The following is a 15,180-nucleotide window of genomic DNA, read 5'->3' as shown; positions in this document are numbered from 1 at the left end:
TTCATTTGGATTTATCAGTTCTGTGAGTCTAAAAATGATCTGTATAATTACTCTAATTAACTTTTAACTGAAACAACGACCACTGTGTTATTATTTTTTTTAAGAAATCAAGGTAATGCATAGGTCTTTTTACACCTTGATCTGAAATCATTGTTTGGTGAAATACCCATCATCTACTCTCAGCTTTCTACAAAAGAAAATTATTTTCTTGGTTTTAGTACAATAGTTTTTCATGCCTGTTAGAACCACCTCTTTATTTTCTGCCTTGTTTATGGTTGTTTTCCTGTGTAATTTGTAACATCATAAATGTCACTAATTTGAATAAAAAGAATTGGAGTGTATCAACTGAAAACGAACATTAAAATTTTAATGACTTGTGAACCTGTAATGCCAGACTCAGAAGTGAGCGGTATAATTATTAATGTGACCACGAGAAAGTCCTCAACAAGTATAACCAGGAAATATATAACTCTATATAGAAACACTTTTTAGGATGTTTTGGGGAGCGAAGTCATTCTGAAGTAATTTTAAAAATTATGTGTTGCCATTTTGAAATAGTGATGCTTATCTTTTCAGCATTACAAATATTCTTCCGATAAAATACATTTAGTTTAAAAACAGAAACATTTGATTTTTAACATTAGTTCAGTTGTGCAAATAATCCTCTCAACAGTTGAAACACATTTATTTACAAGTCAGTCTGGAACAAATTCCATCATGCGCAAAAAAACACATCTGATACCCAAGGGTTTAGTAGTCACCCACTGCAACACGTTAGAAAATGATATTATGTCAATATTTTGTAATTATTTCAGACATTTTAATTATTAACATTAAATAAAAATGATGAAAAGATAAGAATAAAATTCCTGGCCTGTATGTCTTGCTGAGAATCAACCTTGTATCCTAGAATTATTCGCTCCCCTGTAATATTTTGTTCACGTATTCTGGGAAGCCAAGTGGCATATATCTCCTGATTTTTTGAAGATGGAAAAGCTGCCTACCTTATCCACATGGGATTTGTTCTCCACATGGAAGTTTAAGTGGTATAAAGGAAGTAACATCCCCTAGTTCGATGTGGCGATGCGATTGAAAAGAAAACCCACACGGTTGCATGAATGGATGCTGTTCCCTTTATAGGGAACACAGCAGTCGATCCTTAGTGGGAACACACTGGCGGTCCCACTTTAAAGCACCCGCAGGTACGCCACTCAAAGCATTTCCTGTTCAACTCTACTGTACCGTACAGTACCGCATAGACTGCCTCCTCAAGTTAAGAACTTCTGTGTACCCATGTAGTCTTAGAGTTTTTTTTTTTTTTTTTAATTATTTCCAAGGGTTCTGCAGAACCTAACCTCCAAGGAAGATCAATATTATTAATTTGCTGACAGAAAGGTGACTTCTGATTTGTCAACAAAATGAGTTATGGACAGCCTTCCCAACACAACTGTTTTTTGAATTATTCAAATAGTTCCAAAATAAGAAAAACATTAAAAAATTACAACCCACCATATTGAATAAACGTATTTACTACTTTTCTATACTTGCCCAAACTATTTGTTTTTTATTATTTTAATGCTTTGCATACTCAACAGTGCAGTGTTCAGAAAATCTGAAAAAGAACTTGCAATTTTATGTTTTGGTTCAAATGAATAAAATCCGGACACTATAATGCCTTTGAATTGGATTTTTGTTTATTTTTCCTAAACAGCGAAGCACTGTCATTTGTTATTATGTTTAACTGTTGTTTGTGGCATTCATTTTCAATGTAGCATTCTGTGTAATTGCAACAATCATTTTGATTTTAGAGCGATCAGTGTGAATCCCACCGTAATAATATCGTGGCTGTTTTCTGTTGCTGAAAATTTTGGGCTCTCTGCTGTCGGGCTTTTCTCGTCCAAACCTGATGCAGAATTGGACCATGACGTCCATATCCGGCATTGCATTCTGCCAGTGATCACAGTTGGGTAACATGGTCAGTCAAGCGCTTCACTCCAGACTCTAAAACATAGGCAGTGGTGCTGGTGGCAATGTTCTGGTCTCTTCGCTTCACTTCCAGAGCTGGAGTTCTGTGACTCATCCCAGATGATGTGCCCCAGCTACGATGTGGAGCTGCGCTCGGGCCCGCAGCAGGACTACCCCCTTGGCATAGGCTCGGACACAGAGACGGAGGCCGGCCCCTCGCCGGACCATGCCCTTCGGCTCTGGATGCAGGAGATCAAGTCGGAGCACAGCTCTTGCCTGTCCAGTCGGGCCAACTCGGTATTGTCCCTCACCGACACGGAGCAGGAAAGGAAGTCGGATGGAGAGAACGGTAAGGTCACGAGTGCAGTTTGTGCTGGGAGGCTGCTGGTCTGCCTTAGACAAAGTCCTTTTAGTTATATAAATGTCATACTTGTCCACGTGTCAGATTTTGTTTTATTTTATTTATTTTATTATTGAATTTATGAACAGCACAGAGTCAAAACAACACACAGGTTACAACAGTACACTGATGGATTATAAATATGTCCACAAACATGGAGTAAGGGTTCAAGGTCAAACGTTACAATATATCACAGGTGTGATCATGCAGCAGTTTTAATAACTTCCAGAAGGGTGTCCAGACATTCCAGAATTCCGTATCTATGTCAATCAGATCAAAAGTCAGTTTTTCCAGTGGAAGAAATTTAAACACTTCAAGCATCCACATATTTGCAGAGGCAACTTCTGGGTTGCACCACAAGATTACAATGCATGTCCTTGCCAAGTATGTAAGAGTTGCCAGTCTATGTACCACAATCAAAAAAGAACTTGGGTTGTGGTTTAACAAGAAATTTAAAGCCTTTCATTTACAATCCCAGAAAGCCATTTTTACCAAAAAATCATGCAGTCCTTGTCTAAAATGTAAAATGAATGTTTTCCAAAGTGAACAAAATTTCCACATAATCTCTCACACACTCATTGTTGGTAACTGCTTGTTCATGACAGGGTCTTGGTGGTCTGGAGCCTTTTCTGGAAACACAGTGCAAAAGGCCTGTTATTCAAAGGTACACTGTGGAGAGGATGCTAGTCCATCACAGGATACAGAATAACAGCAGACTAAACACACACACACACACACACACACACGCACACACACACACACACTTTCTGAAACCGCTTGTCCCATACGGGGTCGCAGGGAACCGGAGCCTACCCGGCAGCTCAGGGCGTAAGGCCGGAGGGGGAGGGTACACACCCAGGACAGGACGCCAGTCTGTCGCAAGGCACCCCAAACGAGACTCGAACCCCTGGAGAGCAGCACCCAGTTAAACCCACTGCGCCACTGCACCCCCTGTTTATATATATTATATATATATATATATTCTCTGTTGTACCACTGAGAAAGATGTCTACCCTGAATTACTCCAGTAGAAATAACCCAGCTTTATAAACTGGGTAAATAGCTGTATATTGCTTTATATTGGAAACTGCTTTGGATAAAAGTATAAGATAAATGTTAAATCTGGAAGCACAGAATGAAACAAAAAAGTTATTCTTCATTCTACAGAAGTGTGTGCCTAAAATCACAAAAGAAAAAAAAAAACTGCTATCATTCATCAGCACTGAATTTGGAGGTGTTTATGAACATGGGTCTATCTTAATACACGAGAGAACATCTTTGGTGTTCATAGTAGGCTGGAGTCCTGCAGAGTGTGTTTACCCCCATAGTCTCCTGAGGAAAAATGCAAGCAATAAATAAAAACAAAGAAGAACCCCACCCCCAACGGATCCCCCTTGAGCGATGCTGATTCATGTACCCAAAGCTGGCAGTGTGTAATTCATGACCCCCCCTTCCCAACTCCACTTCCTCGCCCACCGCAGTCTCAATGTGAAAGGCGGGAGAGTTGCCATGGGATGAAGATTGTTTGCGTCAGGTTCCTTGCCAGGGTCGTGTCTAATGAGAGGCGGAATTGGATGTGTCGTTTCACCTCCACCGGTGTCAAGCCCCGTGCAGAATGAGAATAACAGGCAGTTGCCCAAATGAGTCGCTGTCATGGTAATGAGGGTCACACCAAGGCTGAAAGATGTACACAGAGGAGACAGGGTGCGAGACAAAGACTGATCCATTCACTTTCACGTCTTCTGTCTCGTCTACTTGAGCTGTTTGCTTTGGAAGAGTTTCCTTCAAAGACTGCTGATGAAAATAACTTGACATACAAGTTGGTTCTTTCTTATTGAGCATAAGAATGCATAATCCCCCACATGGGGGTTTACTTTTCGGGGATTTTTTTTTTTTCCTACTAGGGTGCTGTAAGACATTGCTGAATATTGGTGCAATCCCCCATGCTGTGCCAGGTTCATGAAGGGTGGATTATGCCAGAATTTGCATAGTTGCCCTTTCTCCGTTTTTTTCCTCCTCCATGCCTTGCATTTGCAGACAGACACATTCATGCATACCTAAATTGGACGATGAATACATTATTGATGCTTATCATTTCAATCAGCACAACTTAGTACTGGAACCTTTTAATCGCGCAATCTGAAAACCCCTATCTCAAGAGTTATCGCTCGCGCGGAAAATGTCAGAGTCGAAAGCAAAAATCTAGGGATAAAAATGGATATGACGCAGCTTCTTTACTGAGATCGTTTTGTCTTCAAAGAGCTTTTTTCTGAAGGCCACAATAAATTGCTTATCTTTTATAAATACAGATTCTTTCTTTCTTTTATCTATAGTTTTCATGTACTAGAGATGTTGCTAGGATGATGACAGTAAGTGTATTGATGGCAGTTGATGACACTGGAAAAGGAGATTCAACCATGTTTTACATTATACATCCTTCAGATATCTTAGTGGGAATGTGAAAGTCATGCATTTTTAGGATACAGGATACATTTCCAAAGAAAAATGCTGTTGGCAGATGCATACAGCATATAAATTCATCATCTACCTGTTGAAGTCAAATTACAGTGATTATTTTTATTTTAAAATCATATTTTATGCTGATTATTGTTCTGTTCTTGAAAATATACATTTTGTCCTGCACACAGATGCATGCACACAAAGTCCATATAGTATTTTTCTTATTTTTGTTTGCCTCTTGGTAAAAAGTGGATACAGTCCTTTGAAATAACGCATAAAACTGGAGGCTCAGATTTAAAAAAAAAAAAATTTTTTAAATTTAAAAAAAAAAAAAAATAATGTAAGATCTGGGTAAATTGTAAGCAGCCTGAATGCAGTTACTCTTAACTCTTACCCTTACAATTGTAAACGCAGTGCAGAAAGAAAAAAAAAAGGAAAATGAAATGTATCAAAGTCAAATGGCATTGTGAATATTGATAAGGCTTTTAAAACGATACGAAGGTCTGTATGAAAATATCGGCTTTTAAAAACTTTATTTTGTATGCTTGCATTTTTATTGTTCATCTGGTAATATTAAGCTCCAGCATCTTAATTAACTTTCTCTCACGGATTTGGACTATGCCATTCCTTGCAAATATATTGCCACTGGTGCATTTTCTTCTTTTTTCTGGGGTGGGGAAGATAGATAATGTATCGCATTACCTGCTGTGGAGAAGACAATAGTTTAGCAAGCACTGTTCTTGGATGTTTACTCGGCCTCGATTTCATTGACTTGAAAAAAATGGCAGGCTAAGCTGGAATGAGACACTGTCTTGCATCTAGACTCCACACACTCTTCCACAGTGGGGTCTTGTCACAAGTTCGCACTTTTCGATCGTTCTCGGTTTTATCTTGCAACGAAAGTGTGTCTGGGACATTGCTGGAAACGCCGTTGACGGACCTCATGAAACAGCATTGACTGTCATTAAACAGAACACAGCTCATCTACAGAGTCCCTGGTGTTTTATGTTCACTAGTTTTTAATGGCTTCTAAATATAGTTGCTCTTTCTTGTCTGTAGGCAAAGTCTATCTGGGCGAATGTTAAAAAAGTTTTTTTTTTTTAAATAAATAAATGAATAAATAAATAAATAAATAAATACATCGTTTTTTAAAAGTGTGTTTTTTTTTTTTACTTTTAACACTTTTTCTTCTCTTTTTTCTGTCAGAAAATCGATAAATCCTATCCAGACAAGGTCACAGAAGGGTTCGCACACAAGGTCAAAATGTCTTTAATATGATGTTTCCTGCTAACATAGCTGTGTTTACATTCCACAAAAGGTTCTGCTTAAGAATATTATGAAGATTTTTAGACAAAGGAGACTGCGAGCTCTTTCATTCCTCTCGCAGCTTTATTTGGCACGGTGACTTGTCTAAATGCACCCCTCCCCAATTTCATTTGTTCAGCCTCTGAACGATTTGCAGCTCCAAATTAAATACACACAGAAATGGAGAAAATAAGAGATCCTCCGAATCGATACTTCTCCGGGCGCTAACTGAGAAACTGCAACAGATTGCATGCGTGCACTCGAACGGCCGAGTGGCGACTGTCACGTGTGTGGAGGAAACACAGGTGTGCCGCTCACCAGCTACGTGTTGACCTTTTCAGTGTTCAGTACATTTCCTCTAAAAAAAGAATATGTGCCTTGGTGATTCGGTTCAATGTTTTGTAGTTTCACATATAGAGGATGTTATGTTGAAAATGTCACAAGAACGTGGTTGAGTTTTATTTTTTTTTTTCTTCCAAAACTGGCATGCAATATCTGCATTTGGACTCTCAGTTTAACATATGGATGGTTAAAGATGAATCAAAAAATTGTTACCAAACATGCATAGAGAACTTATTAAATTAACGTTGTTGATTGTAACATATGCGGTACATAATAACCTTCGCCGATCTTCAGTTGTGAAATGCCTTTCAGAAATTGTAGGCCATGTCATCACCTTTGGAGGTAAAAGGTTTATCGGCAAAGAGAACATCCGCCAAAGAATAGCCAAATTAATTTCTGTATCGGCTGGATACCAGCACAAGAGTGTTGTTCCCACACTAGGAAGAATAACAAATCGGGCAAGTTACACAGGCTACTCTGGGGGTGGTTGCTGCGTGCGATTAAGCCTTGTAGAGCGAGGCTCCTGGGGCTCCTGTAGCAATGCATCTGGCTTTTAGCTCCTAAAGTACAGCCCTCAGTAAATTATTGATCACCCCATTTCTCACCTCAGAGGGTCTTTAGCTGGTCCAGTAGCACACCGCCTCTCTGGGCAATTGAATGGGAATAAAAGATGGCAAAAGGTAGATGGTGGCCTGTGCTGTCGGTCAGGGGAAGAGGTTGCAAGCCGACATGTATGGAGTGATGTCATTCCTCGTACATACTGTGTTTTATTTGTGTGTGTGTGTGTGTGTGTGTGTGTGTGTGTGTGTGTGTGTGTGTGTTTTCTTTTGCTTACTCTTGCTGCTGTGAACTGCATGCTGTGGAGTGTTTGAGAATACAGAATGCCTATGCAACTTGGTTATTTTCCAAAGACCAGCAATAAAGGCAAAAAGGCCTTGACACGCTTTTGTTTTAAAATTCTATCGATAAGTTAGTTTCAGGCTGTACTGAAAGACGTGACAGGGGCGTACTGGGGGGGCAAGGTGCCGTACGCACAGCACACATACGAATGCATCAACACTATCAGCGCCACTGTACATCCTTTTACAAATGTGCATGTATCCGTGATGGATAACGCTTGTTAAAATTCTACAGAACAGTAATACAGCCTTTTTTAAGCTTTACTGTGACTCATCATTGCGACTCCAAAGAAGCTCAGATTGTCTGAAAAATATCAATTATTTATAGTGATGCCATTCCCAATAAAATGGCTCTATACTGTATAGATTTACGAACTATGCAGACGTGTGGAAGTGAATATTATTTTCTTCCAGCTTTAATAAGATATTCTTTAAAAAAAGAAAAACATTTCTTACTGACCCACTCTCAGAGTAAAACATACAGTCGGTTGCACATTCTTTTTAAAATTTATTTTTAGTGAATTTAAGCATTTGAGCACAGTTCTTCCCATGGCAAAATCATGCAAAGGGAGTTAATATAAACAGCAATTTAACTTTGCGTTAACTTTCATACCCCAGATTATAAAAATGGACGAAAAAAAGAACAGTTTATTAACCAAGCTTCCCATCAAATAATTTCACAGAAGTTTAACAGGTGATGGGACTTAATTTAAGGAGTAGGCATGGTATTTTTTCATCCACCTCCACCCCCCCACGGCGCAACCACCTTGCATTTTGTGTTGGGAAATTGGCAGGAGAGAAAATTAAGGGAAGATAACCAGAGCACTGTGGGAGCGCTCCGAGATTATTTTGTTAAAAATTAATATTTGACTGAACATGAGAGCTAAGCTTCATACTGGTTTCCTCTAAAGAAGGAAGGTGTAAGCAATTCACCTCATAGTATGAGTGCTTTGTGAGCGCAATACACAAGTGAAGCCAAACTACCAGAGGAGATGAGAGAAGTAAATTTTAAAAATTGCAGTCAGTCCCAATAGCTACATGCTCTCCGTTTTATTTATTAATTTGCTTGTTTATTTGGGCTTTTGTTGGAAACACATAAAGGCAGAATGTTTAACTCATTCGTGCTATTTTCTAATGTCTATGTTACGTTCCCTGTTTCTGTAGTTTGTTTGTAATCATTCTGAAGGTGAGCAGCATGGTGGTGCAGTAGCTACAGCTGCCACCTTATTATACTTGGGCTGTTTGCAGGTTCGGACCCAGCTCGGTTGGTGTGTACTTAGCACGTTCTTCCTGTGTCTTTGTAGATTTCCTCTGGTGATCTGGTTTCCTCCCACAGTCTAAAGATGAGCAGTTCAGGAAAACTTGCAGTTGTAAATTATCCTTATGGTGTGAATGGATGAGTGCATGTGTGACTACCCAACAATGGACTGTTGTCCCACCTAGGGTTTATCCCACACCCAGTAGTTCTGAAGTTTTGAAGATCAAATGATTGTTTTAATGTTCCTTCTGTGTTTTTAAGCTACTGCCACTGTGACTTTGGTGTGTCACACGCAGCCTTTCTGAACGCAGCCAACCCGCGGAGCTCTCAGTGACACTTCCTTCCATTTAGTGTCTGCTGAAATGGAACAGAGTACATAATGCATTAACAAATGGCTCCCACCTTCCTAGAAAATACTAGAAATTCTGTTCAGTTTTGCTGCAGATATTTCTTTTCCGCTGCTTCTGGCACCTTCCATTTCAATGTACTTTTACTCATTTCTGAGATTATTTATCTATTCCGTATTGCAATTTCCTATTTAATACTGCAGAAGTGGTGGAAGTGCATAAAGGCATCTGTGTGCCTTTCTTTGAGTGGGCTCTGGTGTTGTGGTTGGGTCTTTTTTCGCTCAAAATTAGGAATCACACTTTTTATAAACCCGCCTACCACATGCTGATGTGATGTACTGTCAGTGGGATGAAAGATAGGAGGGGTTGTACATCCCCAGAGGCCCAGAACATTGAGTGGCAAGGGCAAGGCTTACCCAGCATTGCGTCATGCTTCACGTCGGCAGCGCGTGGCACTGAACTCTGCATCCCTGTGTCTACACGATAGGTATGAACCAACAGGTCATCAAATCCATCTCAGCCACCTCACCCTTCCAAATTCCCACACACGTGCTTGGGGGGTAAGGAGAAGGCCAGACCATGGGTCTCTCGTGTTACCTTTGGTGTGCAAGTCCATTTATCAGAGCCGAACCAGACATCAGTAGCTTGAACACTGGAGAAGATCTCATTGTACTCATCTCACCCCCCAGGAGTCAGCAACTGTGGGGAGAAAAGGTTAGAAATGATGAAGGATGGAGTTTTAATGGTCTCCTTTCCGATAAACCCTTTACCTGCAAATGTTTGAATTCCTCTTAATAATATGGTCATTTGTCTTGGCAGTGATCTGGCAAAATATTCTGGAGCCCTCCAGCAAGCACTGTGCATGTTTAAAATTCCCCTCTTAAATTATACAGTTACCAGTATTAAAAACGATACTGAGCATTTGACCGATTCCACATTTTCTCAGCAACCTGGAGGCTTATCCTGTCCTTATTTCACGACGGTAGCCTGACAAGCCAGAGTGTTGTCACGAAAAATGAAGTGGTCCCCTGTCAGGTTCGCACCATGTTTTAAGCAGTGAAGTAAGGTGCGTTAGACAATCTGCTGTAAATTAAGCAGCCTTGTGATGTATTCTGTTTCTCGCGAAAGCTGAGGATTTAATTAAAAAACAGACTCATTATCTCAGTCTGTACAGCATATTATACTAGTCCTTTGTGTATATACCATGTATGTGCACGTACAGTATATGAGTGTATACTGCTAAAAACTTACGCGCGCGCACACACACACACACACACACACACACACACACACACACACACACATACAGCCTGGCCTTTCCGTGTGCTCCTGCCTTACACCCCGTTCCTATCGAGAGGGACATGTCATTAAGGAGACACATTGTTATGGTGTGGTGGTCGAAGCGCTGGACTCGCACCTGATGGTGGCAGTTTGAAAACCCCAAAGGTGCATTGCTGTTGTTATCAGATGTGTGATATTTAAACTGAAGGCCTCTGGGAAGCATTCACCTGCGAGAAAGGTAAATAAACGTCTGCATCTGTTATGGCGCGCAGAGGTCACCGAGGCACGTAGGCGAAGGACGCTGCTCTTTCATGAGGAATCGGTTGCTATGACACTACAGCTAACTGAAAACTGCGAAAACCTCCATGCTGCTGTAAGATAATGATAATTACATCAACCGCTGCTTTGCTTCTACACCTTTTTAGAGGTGTATTATACACTGTTGATGATGAACAGTGGAAAAGTAACGTACCTTGTATTTTCATTTAACATCGAAGCAGACTTTCAGATCAGTTGTTCGTGATGCCTAATTGTCTTCAATATATTTACTATATCTTGTTTTACAGCCAATGTTTATCCATCACTCCCTGGATTGTCAAACACCAACCTACACCTACCTTACTGGACATATTCCTTAAGAAATTGTCCATACTAAGATCATGGTCCATCACCACATATTTGTGTGGATTGTTTCATGGAATAAAAGTGTCATCTCTGTGATCCATCACACTGTGGTGGTGGAGGGGTGTTTTTCATCAGGCTGCAGCAGATGTAGCGTCAGACATTGGCTTTCACTCACAGCAGATCGGAGGCGGATCGGAGGCGCCAGGCCCGATAGGAGCAGAGGCGTCTCCTGTAGCCCCGCTGATGTTGAGCGCGATTAATGCTAATGGAATCCACGCTTCGGAGGGACTCCAATTAGCCCCTGCTAGTGCTGTCACGCCCGGATTGCGGGGAGGAGACTTCACAAGCAGGGCTGTCCACAAAACACTGGCTGTCTGCTGCTGAGCTGACCTTACAGGACAAGCCAGAAAATTTGAGCTGGAGATGGGAAGGGGAGGCTCGGCAAATTGTATTTTCTGACAATTTGTCCTGTATGCATCGTTTTATTCCAGTGTCAGTCATGCTAATTACACACCAAATTATAATTGGGTTTGTGAATAGTTTTGTGCTGCTTAATTGCAGTATCGGCACTTGTTGGGTTTTATTAATTTATTTTGCTGACGCCTTTGTCCGGGGTGGCCTTCAATGTTGGGTTTGTGAGTTGTGCCGCTTACAACCACTAAGCTTATATACTAAACCACTAACCTTAAACCTAATATAACTATCAATAAGAACCAGATGATCTTTAATATTACACCACTGAGTCCTGAAGGGAATGCCAAATGAACGGTGTTGCCTATTAGTACTTTTTTGATGACACCTTTGTATTCTAGGTTTGTATACTAAGCTACTTACAAATGATTTACCCATTGATACAGACAGATCATTTTTACTGCATCAGGACTTGAGATTCAAACCCAGGTCTTTCAGTTTGCAAGCATTGTGGTTAGAATTGTCAAACTTACAATCAAATGGTCTGGGTTTGAATCCCCTCTCCCACTCTCCTTCCCCCAGGCGCTTACCCTGAGCTGGTATAGTAAAAATTGTGCAGCTGAATAAAAGGGTTAATCGTGAGTAAGTGATTTAGTGTGCAAACTTCACATGATAAAACAATGGTGAACAATTTTAATAACCATACTGTCATCTTAATAATTATAAGACTGAAAATGTACTGTTCTGGGTTAAATATAGGCAATTATATCGTCTTTGACCTTCATAATCTCTTTACTTAGGGCAAAGTGCTTGGTACAGAACCTTCATAACTTTTTGCTTCAAGTGCATTATTTTATTGCAGTTCTTAGATTTTTTTCCCCTTTTTTCTCCATCTGTTACATTCACAATTCTATAATTTTGTTGTGCGCCAAAAAATTAATTAATATTCAGAGGCCATGTAATATTCAGGACATTGTTAAGTGAATTCAGCCAAGGCAGGGATTTAAAAAGTACTATTTTTTTTTTTATTTTTTAACAATATGAATTCCCAGAGAATCTTGTATACCCCCTCCCATCTTCCCATGCATAAGTACACTTCTGTAATTTTATCAAGGGATACCGTGCGACCATGGGAAACCAGGGACCATTTTCAGTCTGACTTAGTTCCTGTTTCTCAAGTGAGTCTGTCATCTCTGGAGTTTTTAAACATCTGTCTTTGAGCTCTGTACCGCAGCCGAGATGTTCAAAATGCATTTTAGGACCAAAAACACATCATTTTAGCAGAGGGCGTCCGGGATTGTGTCCCCCAAAGACACACGGCTTTGCTATTAAACCAGGGCGAGGGGGTGCTGGAGGGGAGGGAAGGAGGGCCATTTCTATCCAGCTTTTGATGATGTGCCCCTCTTATTGCAGTGCAGATCATCACTTGCGGTGAACATGAATGCGGGAGAATGAATGCCTCATTGACCTGCCTATTGATGCTGTCCAACTTGGCATTGGGAGGAAGTCCCTTGGCAGTAACTTAGTCATTCACAGGCTGCTCACTGGCACCAGTTCTGGCCGATCCGCCTTTGGCGTCCTGTCGAAAGAGGGGAATGTGCCAGGATGGTCAGGAAGTGGCAGATTGTGTATTAAAAGCATGTATCCCTTGTTTCATGTCGCTAGTCAAGTTTGCCTTAATCAAACTCAAAGTGAACCATGCATACAAGCTCATGACTTTGGGTTCCTTGAGAAGAGATACTGAGTTTTACATTTAATATATTTCATTCTGGCTGGACATTTGTATTGTTTTTCTTCTTGTTCTAGCATGTTTATGATTTATACCAGTGTCATTATTGTTTTACAGCGATTAATATTATAACTGGTTTCTTCCAACTGTTGGCTTTGGAAAAAGGATTTATCACCAGTTTAAAATGTACATTTTGGCTTCATAGTCTGTCTGTTTTTGCTGGAGTAATTGGTCTATTTTTTGCAACAGGTTCATTAGCCGCTTGTCCAATGGAGGGTATATCCTGGAGGTATAGGGAATGAGGCAGGGTGCACCCTGGGTGGAAAACAAGTCCATCACTGGACTATACCACACACTCATTCACTCACACACATACATTGTAGACAATTTAGAGTCACAAAGTCATCTGAAACATGTCTTTGGACTGTGGGAAGAAACCAGACAATCTGGGGGAAGCCCATATCAATATGAGGAGAACATGCAGACTCCACGCAGTCTGAGCTGGATTTGAACTTACATGCAAAGCCACAGTCCAGGAGCTGTGGGGCACCAATGCTACCTGATGCATCTTTTTTACACATAAATATTTCAGTGTAATGTGCTGCTTAACAGAAATTTGTAACAGTGAGATCACAGCAGTCCTCAGAAGAAGCTTTTTTTTGGGTGTTTGGACAGCGGTAGCAATTGAAAATGCCCACTTGTTCTGCAGTGCTGGAATAAAGTTACACATTTGATTCATTGTGTTGCTGCAAACTTGTCCAGCCTCCGTTCTCATTCTTCTCATCTACCTGCGTCCATCCTGAGGTCTCAGATCTCAAACCACCTTCACCTCGGTCCTGTCCAATGGCGCTGCAACTCTCTTTTCCTCTGGCCGGAACTACAGCCAACCCCTTTCCATCAGAGCCTTAATTTTAACTTCACTCCCCCCGACACACACCCCCAACATCCAGCAGCCCCAAACGCATCCATTTACTGCTCTGCCCTCTCCCTGCCCCCCCCCCTTGACGCTAGGAGTTTGAGTCGGAGGCTGTCGGGGTGAAAATGGAAGCGATCCGAAAGCGCTCTTCTCCTGCGGCACTCCTGCGTCTCCGCACCTCATGGGGAGCGGCTTCTCCGCAGAGGCCGCCTGGTAGCTATCTGTCATCCGACATGCTTCCCTTATCAATCATCACTGGATCATTTTCTTCCACCCCTCCCACCCCACCACCTAAAAAACCACCAGCTTCCACCCTGCTGTCTCCATCACTCTCGGCTGACGAATTTGCCCTCCCTGCCGCTGCCCTGATTTCTGACATTCACGTCGCTGCCCTCATTACCCGTTCCTGATCACTTATTGCCGTCCCAACACTATCTCCCAGCAGCGCCTTGTATTAATCTCCTCTGGTCACCCTCGCTTCCCCTTGGCCCGGCTGTCCCTTTATTATAATTATTAAATTTACCCACTTTTACAACTGTGCATTTTATGGAAGCAGTTCAGCTCATTGAATGCTAAAGCCTCCTTGACCCTGGGGTCACATATCCAAGTCCTGAACCGTTACTCTGCCTGCATTTTCTTTCTTTTTTTTTAAAAAAAAAAACCACACCAGAAGTTTCTAGTTCCTGCCGTTTATTCCCTATGCCCTGTGGTGCATATAACCTCCAAGCCTTTTGTCCTGTTTTACTGCAGTTCCCCCTCATTGTAAAGCATGAAAACGACTGTGATAAGTGTGGAGCTGTAATGAACTGCAGGTCCTAACAGTGAAAATTAGGTTCCTGGTTGCTGTAGACATTTCACCCATTAACTGCATTTAAATTGAAATGTCAGCTTAATGATCATGGCAGTCAATACCTTATTATCTTCTGAAAGTCTTAGTGTGTTTCTCATGTAAAAGTCAAGTTTTTTTTAATTTTTTTTTTTTTGTTTATGCACAAAAAAGATGATAATTTTCTTAGTAATGTTTGGGCAAATGTTTCGAATAACTTTACTGTGCTGCTGTGTATTTGAAATAGTAGGTACTCACTTTTGCACTCAAAAGACTCAGGTTCACATTTTAACTCTTAGCTTGTTACCTTGATCAAGATGCTAACCTTGCGATGATATAGTAAAAACTACCCTGCTGCATAAATGGGTAAATAATTTTGTAAGTAACCTAACATTGTAAGTCGCTTTGGAGAAAAGC

The 15,180-nt window shown here is 41.0% G+C and overlaps 1 protein-coding gene across 1 annotated transcript in view; it reads left to right on the top strand.

Moving 5' to 3' along the window:
• tenm1 (teneurin transmembrane protein 1) overlaps window positions 1-15,180 on the top strand; it is a 143,943-nt gene that overhangs the window by 9,033 nt on the left and 119,730 nt on the right. The window contains exon 2 of the mRNA XM_029258038.1: window positions 2,060-2,314. Within this exon, the coding sequence (XP_029113871.1) occupies window positions 2,060-2,314 (255 nt within the window). The remainder of the gene's footprint in view (window positions 1-2,059; window positions 2,315-15,180) is intronic.

Source organism: Scleropages formosus, chromosome 14 (genome assembly GCF_900964775.1).
Source record: "Scleropages formosus chromosome 14, fSclFor1.1, whole genome shotgun sequence".
Lineage (NCBI taxonomy): Eukaryota > Metazoa > Chordata > Actinopteri > Osteoglossiformes > Osteoglossidae > Scleropages > Scleropages formosus.
Note: the sequence above shows the minus strand (reverse complement) of the source record. Positions and strands in the feature narration are given on the sequence as shown.